The sequence below is a fragment of the Chlorocebus sabaeus genome, chromosome 6 (assembly GCF_047675955.1).
Source record: "Chlorocebus sabaeus isolate Y175 chromosome 6, mChlSab1.0.hap1, whole genome shotgun sequence".
NCBI lineage: Eukaryota > Metazoa > Chordata > Mammalia > Primates > Cercopithecidae > Chlorocebus > Chlorocebus sabaeus.
Window position 1 is genome coordinate 50,097,452 of NC_132909.1, and position 12,018 is coordinate 50,109,469.

The following is a 12,018-nucleotide window of genomic DNA, read 5'->3' on the forward strand; positions in this document are numbered from 1 at the left end:
GGAGCTTGCAGTGAGCGGAGATCGGGCCACTGCACTCCAGCCTGGGCGACAGAGCAAGACTCCGTCTCAAACAAAAAAAGAAAGCAGAAGGCCGGGAGCGATGGCTCCCACCCAACACTTTGGGAGGCCGAGGCAGGCGGATCACGAGGTCAGGAGATCGAGACCATCCTGGCTAAAACGGTGAAACCCTGTCACTACTAAAAATACAGAAAAATGCGGCCGGGCGCGGTGGCTCACTCCTGTAATCCCAGCACTTTGGGAAGCTGAGACGGGAGGATCACCTGAGGTCAGAAGTTTGAGACCAGCCTTACCAACATGGAGAAACCCCACCTCTACTAAAAGAAAAAAAACAGAAAATTAGCTGGATGTGGTGGCACACGCCTGTAATCCCAGCTACTCAGGAGGCTGAGGCATGAGAATCGCTTGAACCCGGCAGGCAGATGTTGTGGTGAGCCGAGATCACGCCATTGCACTCCAGCCTGGGCAACAAGAGCAAAACTACATCTCAAAAATAATAATAATAATAATAAATACAAATACAAATACAAAAAAAATTAGCTGGGCTTGATGGCGGGTGCCTGTGGTCCCAGCCACTCGGGAGGCTGAGGCAGGAGAATGGCGTGAACCCGGGAGGCGGAGTTTGCTTGCCACGGTGAGCCAAGATGGCGCCACTGGCACTCTAGCCTGGGAGACAAAGCAAGACTCCGTCTCAAAAAAAATGTAAAAGTAAAAATGAAAGAAAGCAGATGAGGGTGGGGAGATTATTCAGGGACTTGTGGGCTGCAGAGAGTACTTTAACTTTTATTCTAAGTGAGGTGGGAGCCATGGAAGAGTCTAAGCAAAGGAGGGATGTGACCTGGCCCTGGTGTTCATAGGCGCCCTCTGGTGGCCACTCTGGGAGAAACAGGCTTAGGAGGCCAGGGCCAGAGCTGGAAGACCAGGTTGGTAGTCCGGGTGGGTGGGTGATAGTGAGGCTCTGGCCAGGCTGGGGGCCCTGGAGGAGTGAGAAATGGTTGGATTCTAGATACGATTTACAGGCAAAGCTGGCAGGGCACGGTGACTCACGCCTGTGATCCCAGCACTTTGGCTGGCCAACATGATGAAACCCTGTCTCTAAAAGTACAAAAATTAGTTGGGTGTACTGGGCGCCTGTAATTCAAGCTACTTGGGAGGCTGAGGCAGGAGAATCACTTGAACCCGGGAGGTGAAGGTTTCAGTGAGCAAAAATCGTGCCATTGCAATACAGCCTGGTGACAAGAGCGAAATTATGTCTCAAAAATAAAAAATAAAAATAAAAATAAAGGCAAAGCTGGTAAGATTTGCTGCTGGGTTGGTGTGGCCGCTGGGTTGATGTGATGGCCTGTGGTGGGAAGAGGAATCCACATGACTTCTTTTGGCCTCAGTACCTGGAAGGACAAAGCTAACGCACAGGGTGTGGCAGATTGGGGGGCTGATTAGGAGCTGGATTTCAGGTGTGTTATGTTTGAAGCGTCTGTGAGATCTCTGCAAGGAGACATCTAAGAGGCAGTTGGCTTTCTGGGTCTACAGTTAGAGAAGGGATCCTGGCTGAATTTTTGTTTTCTTTCTTCCTTCTTCTTTTTCTTTCCTTTTCTTTCTTTTCTATTTTAGATGGGGTCTCACTCTGTAGCCGCCCAGGCTTGAGTGCGGTGGCACAATCTCACTGCAACTTCTGTCTCTCAGGTTCAAGCGATTCTCCTGCTTCAGCCTCTGAGCAGCTGAGATTACTGGTGCCCACCACCTCGCCTGGCTAATTTTTGTTTTTAGTAGAGACGGGCTTTTACCATGTTGGCCAGGCCTGTCTTGAGCTCCTGACCTCAGATGATCCACTTACCTCTGCCTCCCAGCTGAGATTACAGGCATGAGCCCCGCCATGTCAGGCCTTTTTTTTTTTTTTTTTTTTTTTTTTGAGACAGGGTCTCACTGTGTTGCCCAGGCTGGAGTGCAGTGGCGTGATCATAGCTCACGGCCTTGGCTGGACTTTTATATTCAGGACTCATCAGGAGTCCGTGTGATTAAATTAGTAAAACCTGAAGCCCAGAGGGCCTGAGAATGCTGTGGCTTGAGGGAGGAAGAACCCATGATCCTGGGACAGTGGCTGCCTCATTAATGAGTAATGCCAGGGCACTGATGTGGGTATTTCAGAGAGCAGAGTTTGGGAAGAAGTAAGCAGGGCACCATCATAAAACCTGGAAGAGGTGAAACCCTGTCTCTGCTAAAAATACAAAAAAAAAAATTAGCCAGGTGTGGTGGTGTGCACCTGTAATCCCAGTTACTCGGGAGGCTGAGGCATGAGACTCCCTTGAACCAGGGAGGTGGAGGTTGCACTGACCCAAGATCGTGCCACTGCACTCCAGCCTGGGTAATGAAGTGAGACTCTGTCTCAAAGAAAAAAACAACCAAACCTGGAATAAGCTGGGCATGGTGGTTGTGGTGGAGGAGGAGGAGGAAGAGGAGGAGGAGGAGAAGGAAGAAGAAGAAATCTGTGGCCAGGCTTGATGGCTCACAACTGTAATCCCAGCACTTTGGGAGGCAGAAGCAGGTGGATCACCTGACGTCAAGAGTTCAAGACCAGCCTGGCCAACATGGTGAAACCGTCTCTCTACTAAAAATACAAAAAAATAGCTGGGCGTGGTGGTGCGTGCCTGTAATCCCAGATACTTGGGAGGCCGAGGCAGGAGAATTGCTTGGGCCCTGGAGGCAGAGGTTGCAGTGAGCAGAGATCACACCATTGCACTCCAGGCTGGGTGACAGAGGGAGACTCCATCTCAAAAATAAATAAATAAATAAATAGAAATAAATAAATAAATAAGAAACCTGCAAGAACTCCCACATTTTACTTAGGACAATGGATAATGCCTGACAGGAGAAATCAGACTAGCAACGTTTGAATAAAAACAACTAGCAATTTATTGAGCACCTACTGTATACCAAATGCTTTAATGCCATTCTTTCATCCTCATGACAACTCGATGAGATAGTCACATCTTCACTTAAAGGAAAGAATTCAGGCAGAACATTGATGAAGACCTCTCAGGCAGTGGGGGTTGGGAAGTAGAGATGGTGGTAAGGGTGGGCTGGTCCAAGAGTCTGGAAGAACTCTCGCCCCTAGCACAGCGCCAAACCCAGGCAGGCAGCGAGAGCTGGTCAAAAGTGTAGGTGGACTTTACAAAGGCACAGGAGGCTTATGCAGACCGGGACACCTGCCTGTGTGCCGTGCAGGGACCTGGTTCCCTGTCCTTAGGCGGCTGGGCTCTAAGATCTTAGGCCAGATTCTCCTCCTCCTCGCCAATAGGGCTGGGCAGCCAGGGTGGCGCCGGACCCCGGGATCCGGGCATGGTCACGATGCTGAAGGGCTCGACAGGCCCAGGGATGAGGGCAACCGGTTCAGGACCCGCAGGGGGCGGAGGCTCGGGCTCCGGCAGGCCAGGATCGAGCAGCGGGTCTCCGCAGCTGCACTCCGGGGCCGCGCCTTCGGGGACAACCGCGCATGAGCAGCTGGCCCCGGTAGACGCCTCTGACACCCAGCTGTTCTTGCGGAGTAGAAAGGACAGGCGCCGGCCCAGGTGGCCTCCCGCGGCCATGCCCGCGCCCGCCGGCAGGAGGCGCTGCAGGAAGTCGCCGGGCGCCTCGCCCATCGGCCCATCCAAGCCGTCCAGCCGCTGAAACTGCATGTCTTCTTTGGCCAGCCTGCGGGACCAACATTGGGCCAGCGCTGCAGCCTCGCTTCTTGTTGACAGAGCGGGGTCCCAGGCATTTCCCTGACTCCACCCACTCTTTTGTCCCACTTATCCCCAAAGAACTTTTCCCCAAAGACCTTAGCTCCTAAACCCAGAGCCTGGCCTCACCCTCTGTTGCCACTTCAACTTGGATCTCAAACCTCAGCTGTGGCTCAGCCCCATTTCCTTTTTAATTTTAATTTAATTTAATTTAATTATTTCTGTAGATGGAGTCTCGCTCTGTTGCCCAGGCTGGAGTGCAGTGGCGTGATCTCGGCTCACCACAACCTTCACCTCCTGGGTTCCTGCCTCAGCCTCCCGAGTACCTGAGACCACAGGCGCGTGCCACCACACTGGCTAATGTTTGTATTTTTAGTAGAGACGGGGTTTCACTATGTCGGCCAGGCTAGTCTTGAACTCCTGACTTCGTGATCTGCCCACCTTGGCCTCCCAAAATGCTGGGATTACAGGCGTGAGCCACTGCACCCGGCCTATTTTTATTTTTTGAAATGGCGTTTTACTCTTTTTGCCCAGGCTAGAGAGCAATGGTATAATCTCGGCTCACTGCAACCTCTGCCTCCTGGGTTTAAGTGATTTTCCTGCCTCAGCCTCCGGAGTAGCTGGGATTACAGGCGTGAGTCACCAAGGCCGGCCAGTTTTGTATTTTTTTTTTTTTTTTTTTTTTTTTTTGAGACGGAGTCTCGCTCTGTCGCCCAGGCTGGAGTGCAGTGGCGCGATCCCGGCTCACTGCAAGCTCCGCCTCCCGGGTTCACGCCATTCTCCTGCCTCAGCCTCCCAAGTAGCTGGGACTACAGGCGCCCGCCACCTCGCCCGGCTAGTTTTTTTGTATTTTTCAGTAGAGACGGGGTTTCACCGTGTTAGCCAGGATGGTCTCGAACTCCTGACCTCGTGATCCGCCCGTCTCGGCCTCCCAAAGTGCTGGGATTACAGGCAGTTTTGTATTTTTAGTAAAGACAGGGTTTCACTATGTTGGCCAGGCTGGTCTCAAACTCCTGACCTCAAGTGATCCACCTGCCTTGGCCTCCTAAAGTGCTGGGATTGAAGGCATTAGCCACCACGCCTGGCCTTTATTTTTATTTTTTTAGAGACAGGCTCTTGCTCTGTTGCCCGGGCTGGAGTGCAGTGGTGTCATTATGGCTCACTGCAGCCTTGAACTCCAGGACTCAAGCGATCCTCCCACCTCAGCCTCCTGAATAACTGGGACTACAGACACGCACCACCATGCTTGGCTAATTTTTTATTTTTAGTAGAGACAGGGGTCTCACTATGTTGCCCAGGCTGGGCTGAACTCCTGGGCTTGCTCAAAGGATCCTTCCGCCTCGGCCTCCCAAAGTACTGGGATTATAGGCGTGAGCCACTGCTCCTGGCCTCAGCCCTCATCTCCTTTGGAATCACCTCTGACCTGTCTCATCCTCACTGACCTCAGCCCTTAGCTTCGTCCCCAGTCAGTGGCCTGGTCTCAGACCTTGACCTTGTCCCCTGACTCCTATCTTAGCTTCTTCCCTTATCACAGTCCTGAGACTTTCGATCTTATCCCCATCTCTAGAATTGAGTCCCTTTAACCTTTTCAAGCCATAAGCCCTGCCCACCCAACTGGCTCACGTGATGTCGAAGGTGGAGCCCTGGAAGGAAGGTTGCCGCAGCTGGAAGACAGTAGCTGCTGTGTAGGGGGCGCGAGCCTCCGCCGCATCCCAGTACAAGTCCTTCTCCAGCACAGCCAGGTCATCATACATCTCGTCCACTGCCAGCATGGACACCTACGGGTGCAAACACACACGGTAAGGTGGGAGCAGGGCAACTCGCTAGGACCACAGAGGGAAGTATGGTTTGGGGAAAGACCCGGCAAGACTTGGCAGGGGTGGGACCAGAACCCTGTTGGGCACCCCAGGATGGTCGCCACCTGGAAGTCTCACCTGGAACCTGAGTCTTACCTGGAAGTTTCGATCGATCAGAAAGTTGGTCTCAAAGTCATCGTCGTCCTCTCCGAAGGGGTTGATGAGCTGCTCAGCTACCTGAGAGGAGAGGGAGGAGTTAGGTGGAAACTTGGGAACCCCATGTCCGCCCCACCCACGAAATTCCAGGCTGGATCACCCACCTACCTTGAGCCAGCCGGCATAGAAGAAGAACTGCAACAGGGTGAAGATGGGCACACACAGGTCTAGGTCATGGTCTTTGTAACCCTGAGCTGGGTCCAGGAACTGGCGACCAATGAGGCAAGCCAGGAAGTAGCTGTACAGTGCGATGGTCACCACCTGGGCAGGGCGGGGCAGGGCTCAAGGGGGTCATTGAGGGCCAAGGCTAGGATTGGGCATCATTATGATGGGGGTCTTAGCTAGTTCTCAGTTTCCCCTTGGAAACCATGCATCAGGGCCACTGACACCGAATATAAACAGAGGCACGATGGGGTTACCTGCGTGTAGACGAGGGGTACACTAATCCAGTCGTAGTGAAAGAGCATTCCACATTTGCCCCGAAACACATTCAGCTCCTGGGGGTGGATACAGATCATGAGGAGGCCTGAATGCTGAGCTCACACAGGGATATTAAGTGTGGGTACCTGGGATGGAGGTGGGTGGGAATTGGGAGTGTGCTTTGGGGGTTTCAGGGAGGGCATTTGGTGGTGAGTGTGCACCTGGATGAGAGACCATGCACCCAGGGGTTGTCCCTCAAGGGCGTTGGAATCTGCCCCATGGAGGTAAGTGTGCACCTGGTGAGGGTGTTTGAAATCGGTCTCGTGGGGGGTGCATGGTGGGCCGCCGTTGACACAGCTCCAGGGGTACAATTTCCCGGGTATTCTATACGAATGACCTCCTGGTGGGCCCACCTCGAGCAGCAGCTTAAGGGCGCTGTTGTCGCGGATGCGGCCCTCGCGCCGGGCCTGCGCCGCCAGGTTGGAGAACCAGACGCAGGGCACCCAGTACTTGTTGTAGGACGAGTTCAGGTTTTCGAACTTCTTGCGCTCCTCGCGGGTCATAAACCCTGGAGGAAAGAGGTCAGGGATAGCTAGCCCCTTGCCCCCCTCCACCGGCTCCTTGCCCGGTCTCTGCCCTGCCTCTGGCTGAGTACGTACCAGCCTCCACCACGTGGTCTATGGTGGGAAAGCGCTTGAACACCGCGGTGCTGACAGAGCGCAGGATGAGCACGGCCGAGAGCCCTGCGTAGCGCATGAGTGTGCGCCGGTAGAGGCGGCCGCGGTCGTCGCGTCCGTGCACGGTGCCCGCCACCACGCACATGAGCGCGTCGGGCAGCGGCATGCATAGGTACTGGCTCCACCAGCGGTTCACCACCAGCGTCACATAGAAGCCTGCGGGGCAGTGGAATGGGGGCTCAGTGGGGACACCAGGGCCAGGGGTTTGGGGGCCCAGGTTGTGGGAGAAGGGGCAACATAAGGTCTGCATCAGGGAAACCCAAGCCTGCTGGCCAACCTCACCACGCTTGGGCTGAGAACTTGGGGGTCCAGCCCTGAGGTCAGAAAGGCCAGTTGCCCAGCGCGGTGGCTCACGCCTGTAATCCCAGCTCCTTGGGAGGCTGAGGAGGGCGTATCACGAGGTCAGGAGTTCGAGACCAGCTGGCCAGCATGGTGAAACTCCGTCTCTACTAAAAATACAAAAATTAGCCGGGCATGGTGGCGCACCTGTAGTCTCAGCTATTCGGGAGGCTGAGGCAGGAGAATCACTTGAACGCAGGAGGTGGAGATTGCAGTGAGCTGAGATCGCACCATTGCACTCCAGCCTGGGCAACAAAACGAGACTCCATCTCAAAAAAAAAAAAAAAAGCAGAAAGGCAGAGCATCCCTTTAGGTCACTGGCTACTTGGGAGTCACCTCAGATGTGACATTGGGATCCCAGTATGGGGACAGAAGCACAGAGCCCATGTTAGGGGCATGTGGGCAGACTGTCGCTTGCTGTGAATGCATAGGGACCTAAAACAAGGGGAGAGGGGTCTGGTTTGTGGGGGTGTACATCAGGGACACCTGGTCAAGCTTGTGGCAATAGCCATACCCAGCTCCTGAACCAGGAACTTCTGAAGGGGTTGGGGACAGGGTCTACATCAGGGAGCCTTGGGCAGGCTCGGGTCACATGTGGTCCCTGGGGGGCCAGGACTTTTCAGAGAAATGCCCCCAGGCTGGAATTGAGAGGATGAAGTCCTATGGGGTCCCTGGAGGGTTAGGGGTTTGTCCCCACTAGTAACACAACAGACACTGGTGAGAATCCCCAGGGTGACCAGGAATAAGCCCTGTGGGTGAGATGGGGCTCTCTTGGGGGCACCTCAGGAGGCACTGTGACCCCAGGTGACACCCCAGGTCCCAGAGTGTAGGGCCACATCTGGCATCTTCATCATATGGATCCAAAATTGGGGGGGTACTGTGGGGGTTGGATTTGAGGCAGGAGTCTCAGAGGGGCAGGAATGGGGGCTCCTCAAAAGGCATGAAGGGATATGGGTTTCTCAGGGACATGGGAACAGGGGATTTGGGGGTTGGACCGCACCAAGCACGAAAGAGACAGGGATGAGGCTGGCATACTGGTCACAGTAAATGACAAGCTTCTCGAAGTAGCGCTTCTGCCCTTCGGTCAGCACAAAGCTGCGGGATAGAGATGAGGGGTCACAGGTCACAGGGGTGACTCCATTCCCAGCTTCAGATCTCTCTTGCTGTGCCCCTCACCCTGGCTTCTTTTATAATAGCTGCCCCCAGCTGGGTGCTGTGGGTCACGCCTGTAATTCCAGCACTTTGGGAGGCCGAGGCAGGATGATCACTTGAGGTCAGAAGTTTGAGACCAGCCTGGCCAACACGGTGAAACCCCGTCTCTACCAAAAGTACAAAAAAATTAGCCAGGCATGGTGGCTGGCACCCGTAATCCTAGCTACTGGGGAGGCTGAGGCCGGAGAATCGCTTGAACCTGGGAGGTGGAGGTGGCAGTGAGACGAGATTATGCCACTGCACTCCAGCCTGGGTGACAGGGCAAGACTCCATCCCAATTAAAAAAAAAAAGTATATATAAAATATATAAAAATTATATATTATATTATATTATATTGTATATTATATATTATATATAGTATATATTATACATATAGATATATACCTATATATGTATATATTATATATGTGTGTATATATGTGTGTATATATCTATATAATATATATAGAATAGCTGCCCCCCTCCCCTAGCACATGAGCACCCCGGGGCAGCCTCACCGGTAGGCAGCACTCAGCGCCATGTAGAACCCGAGGAAGCAGAGCAGCTCTCGCCACAGGAGTTTGTAGATGCTCCCACGCCACAGCAGCAGCAGCTGGGAGAAGCCACCGAAGCGGGCATTCGCCACTCGGGCTGTGTAGGTGACGGTCATCGTGGCACCCGGCAGGTGTGGCCAAAGGGAGAGGGGGTGGCCCGGGTGGGGGCTGCGGGTGGGGGTGAAGAGGTGCGGGGATAACTGAGCACAGGGATTCCACCCGTGTTCCGGCCGGCCACCCCTTCAGTCCTGACCCTTGCCTGAGTTGCCTTCTCCTCCCAGCTTTACTCAGTCTAGTCCAGCCCCCAGTGCCACTCCCTGACCCGTGTCTCAGGCTGTCCCCTTCCCTAGACTCCTGGCCCCAGGCTCTGGTACCTGCCGTCCCCCACCACCAAGACCCTTGAGTCCCTGCAGTCAGCTCCTGAGTCACCCTTTCCCCGATCCCTTTCACTTAGAGGCCACCTGTAGCATCCCCCACTCCGCGAGTCCCCAGCGCCTGAGTTTCTAGGTTCTCAAGGCTCCACCTCCCCCAAATTCTCTCCCTCAGCCCCTATTTCTGTCTCCCCCTTTTCCACTTCCCCAGCTCCAAGTCTTGACCCATTCCACTCCCTGCACTCCCTCTGAAGCCCTGTCCCTAAGCCTCCAGGTCCCCTAGTCCCCTTACCCCAGCCTGTCCACCTTCCGCTTAATGGCCCTGGCTCCCCCTACTCCCTTTTCCTCCCGGATCCTCCTTGACCTTTCCTCTCTCCATTCCCCTCCAGCCTTCCAAGCCCTCCACTCCCCACCCCGGGAGGACTCCGGATGCATTCCTGCCCGCAGGTTCCCTATTCCCTCAGGGCCCCCTATTTCCCCAAGCCTGGGCTCATCTCACCTGTGTTGAAGGTGGCCGGTGCAGGGACCCACAGGGACAGGGATGGAATGGGCGGGTGGCTTTGGCGTTGGGTGGGGCTGGGGAGTGGGTGTGCCCCCCTTTCCTGGTTCTCCTCCCTCGGCTGGGCTGCAGCTTCAGAACTTTGTTTGGAGTCCCACAAGTTTGTTACCTGGCACTGGGGGAGAAATCCGCCTTGTCCTCCTTCGCCCCTCCCTATTCCCCTCCCAGTCACTCAGTGGCAGGTCGTAAGGATCTGGAACCCAGAGGCTGGGGGAGGAAGCAGGGATGGTGGACACACACACACTGCTCAATGAGGCTGGGTCACTCCACAGTCACCTGTAATCACAGTGTCACAGAGATGCACTCAGAAACACACATCATAATTCCAGACACAAATCTAGCTGCTCTTAAGACAGCCTCAGCCAGGCACAATGGCTCACGCTTGTAATTTGAGCACTTTGGGAGGCTTAGGTGGGAGGATCACTTGAGCCAGGAGTTCAAGACCAGCCTGGGCAACATAGTGAGATCCCCATCTCTATTGAAAAAACGAAAAGACAGTCTCACATAACTATGGTGACTCAGAGGGGCAGTACACACTGTCACAGAACCTTCCAGAGTCACACAAGGTACACCTACCTCAACCCCCCTGCCCCCATCATGCATATATAAGGCAGGTGGACCCTGACATACTAGGCTCTCCCCTCTCACACACACAGTGCTACCAACGGTCTGGATTCCCTCATGATCATACCGTGTAACAAAGACACCCACACAACCAGCCAAGCACAGACCCCACCCAGACCTCAGAATGCCTTCACACACACAGTCATACACCACTGCAAGGAGGTTTTATTCCTGATCTCCTCTGTGCAAAGATACACCCATGATCACACACCAAACGAAAAACCCTTTCCTCAGTGTGGTGGCACACAATCCCAGGCTCAGAGAGGGGCCTGAGGTTCACCAATCTTGCAAAGACACACACAACAGCCACCCCTGTCTCAAGGGTACCCTAGCTATCACCGCTGTTGAAACTCACCACCATTTGCACACCAATATGTGAAGGCAACCCCCTTTCCAACGCTCCCTCCCGGCGGCAAGCCCATACCCATACACACAGGTCTCAGATACTCTCAGCGTTGCCACGGACACACAAGCTTAGGGACACAAAACCTTGTCCTGCATTTGGCATGGATTCTGGGCAGATGTTCATTCTTCACAGACACACCTGTAAAGGGGACACTCCCAGGCTGTTACAAACAGTACCCACTCCCCCTCCATTGTCCAGCTTGGAGGACATTAACACACAGATTGCTGTGGGAGGGGCAGACGCTTGGGGGTAAAACCCTGGGATGGGCATCCTAGAGTGCTCAGGAGCCCCTCGTGCATTCTGCATAGCCCCGCCCGAGGTTCCAAGCCCGGCAGGCTGGGACACCGTGTTCCCAGACTGGCAGATGTTCACCCTGCCCGGGGTAATTAGGAACCCGCCTGGGCTGGCCACCCTGTGACCCAGGCCTTCGCTGTCCAGCTGCCGGACAGCCCATAAATGGGGGCGAGGGGGCAGCTGGGGCGGTGCCGTCAGCTGCGGAACCTGGCAAGGCGGTGGCAGGCTGGGTGCTGACGAGCTCAGTTCTCGACCAGCAGCCCCCACTCCCTAGGAAGTGTCCTTGCACTCACTGAAGCCGGCTCCTCCTTTTCATCCTCCCTCCCCCAGCTCACCCGCATCCCCACACACTTCCGACTGCTGAATTCCCGCAGGGGCTGGGGGCAGGCTTCCTGGGCTAGTTGATATGCTTACTAATTGTGACAACGAAAAATAACAAACATTTCTTGGGATTTCCTGTCTGGTGCTGGTATAAATGCCTTGTGCGTTTCATCTCATGGAATCCTTACAGGCATGCTAAGTTGGTCAGCTTACTATCCAAGTAGGGAAACTGAGGCTCCGATGTCACATCTCATCTTGTTCGTAGCACAGCTGGGATTTGGATCCTGGCAGTTTAGCGCGGAACCGGCTGTACCATCGTGTTTGTTTACACATGCCATCCCAACAGGCCCACACCTGTTTGTGCACACCCCAGGGAGTTGGAGTGACAAGTCTAGGCTCCTGGTGGGGTTCCCCTTATACACACACCCTGGCACACCCAGGCTCTGGGTGTG

General features: G+C 54.5%; 1 protein-coding gene across 1 annotated transcript; it reads right to left on the reverse strand.

Annotated features, from left to right (window-relative positions):
- Positions 1–2,904: 2,904 nt before the first annotated feature.
- BEST2 (bestrophin 2) lies at positions 2,905–9,910 on the reverse strand. The gene is made up of 10 exons (XM_037992164.2): positions 9,862–9,910; positions 8,956–9,159; positions 8,246–8,340; positions 6,829–7,062; positions 6,583–6,737; positions 6,169–6,246; positions 5,858–6,010; positions 5,690–5,770; positions 5,361–5,515; positions 2,905–3,708 (listed from the first exon to the last, which is right to left on the reverse strand). The coding sequence occupies exons 2-10, from the start codon at positions 9,105–9,107 to the stop codon at positions 3,282–3,284; spliced, it is 1,530 nt and encodes a 509-aa protein (XP_037848092.1). The 5' UTR covers positions 9,108–9,159; positions 9,862–9,910; the 3' UTR covers positions 2,905–3,281.
- Between the last annotated feature and the right edge of the window lie 2,108 nt (positions 9,911–12,018).

Excerpts from the sequence above, each read along its gene's own strand:
- BEST2 (XM_037992164.2), bottom strand. The coding sequence starts at position 9,107 with ATGACCGTCACCTACACAGCCCGAGTGGCGAATGCCCGCTTCGGTGGC. Across the intron at positions 6,011-6,168 it reads TACCCCTCGTCTACACGCAG|GTGGTGACCATCGCACTGTA; the intron begins GTAACCCCATCG and ends CGCCCTGCCCAG. Across the intron at positions 5,771-5,857 it reads TCTATGCCGGCTGGCTCAAG|GTAGCTGAGCAGCTCATCAA; the intron begins GTAGGTGGGTGA and ends CTCTCCTCTCAG.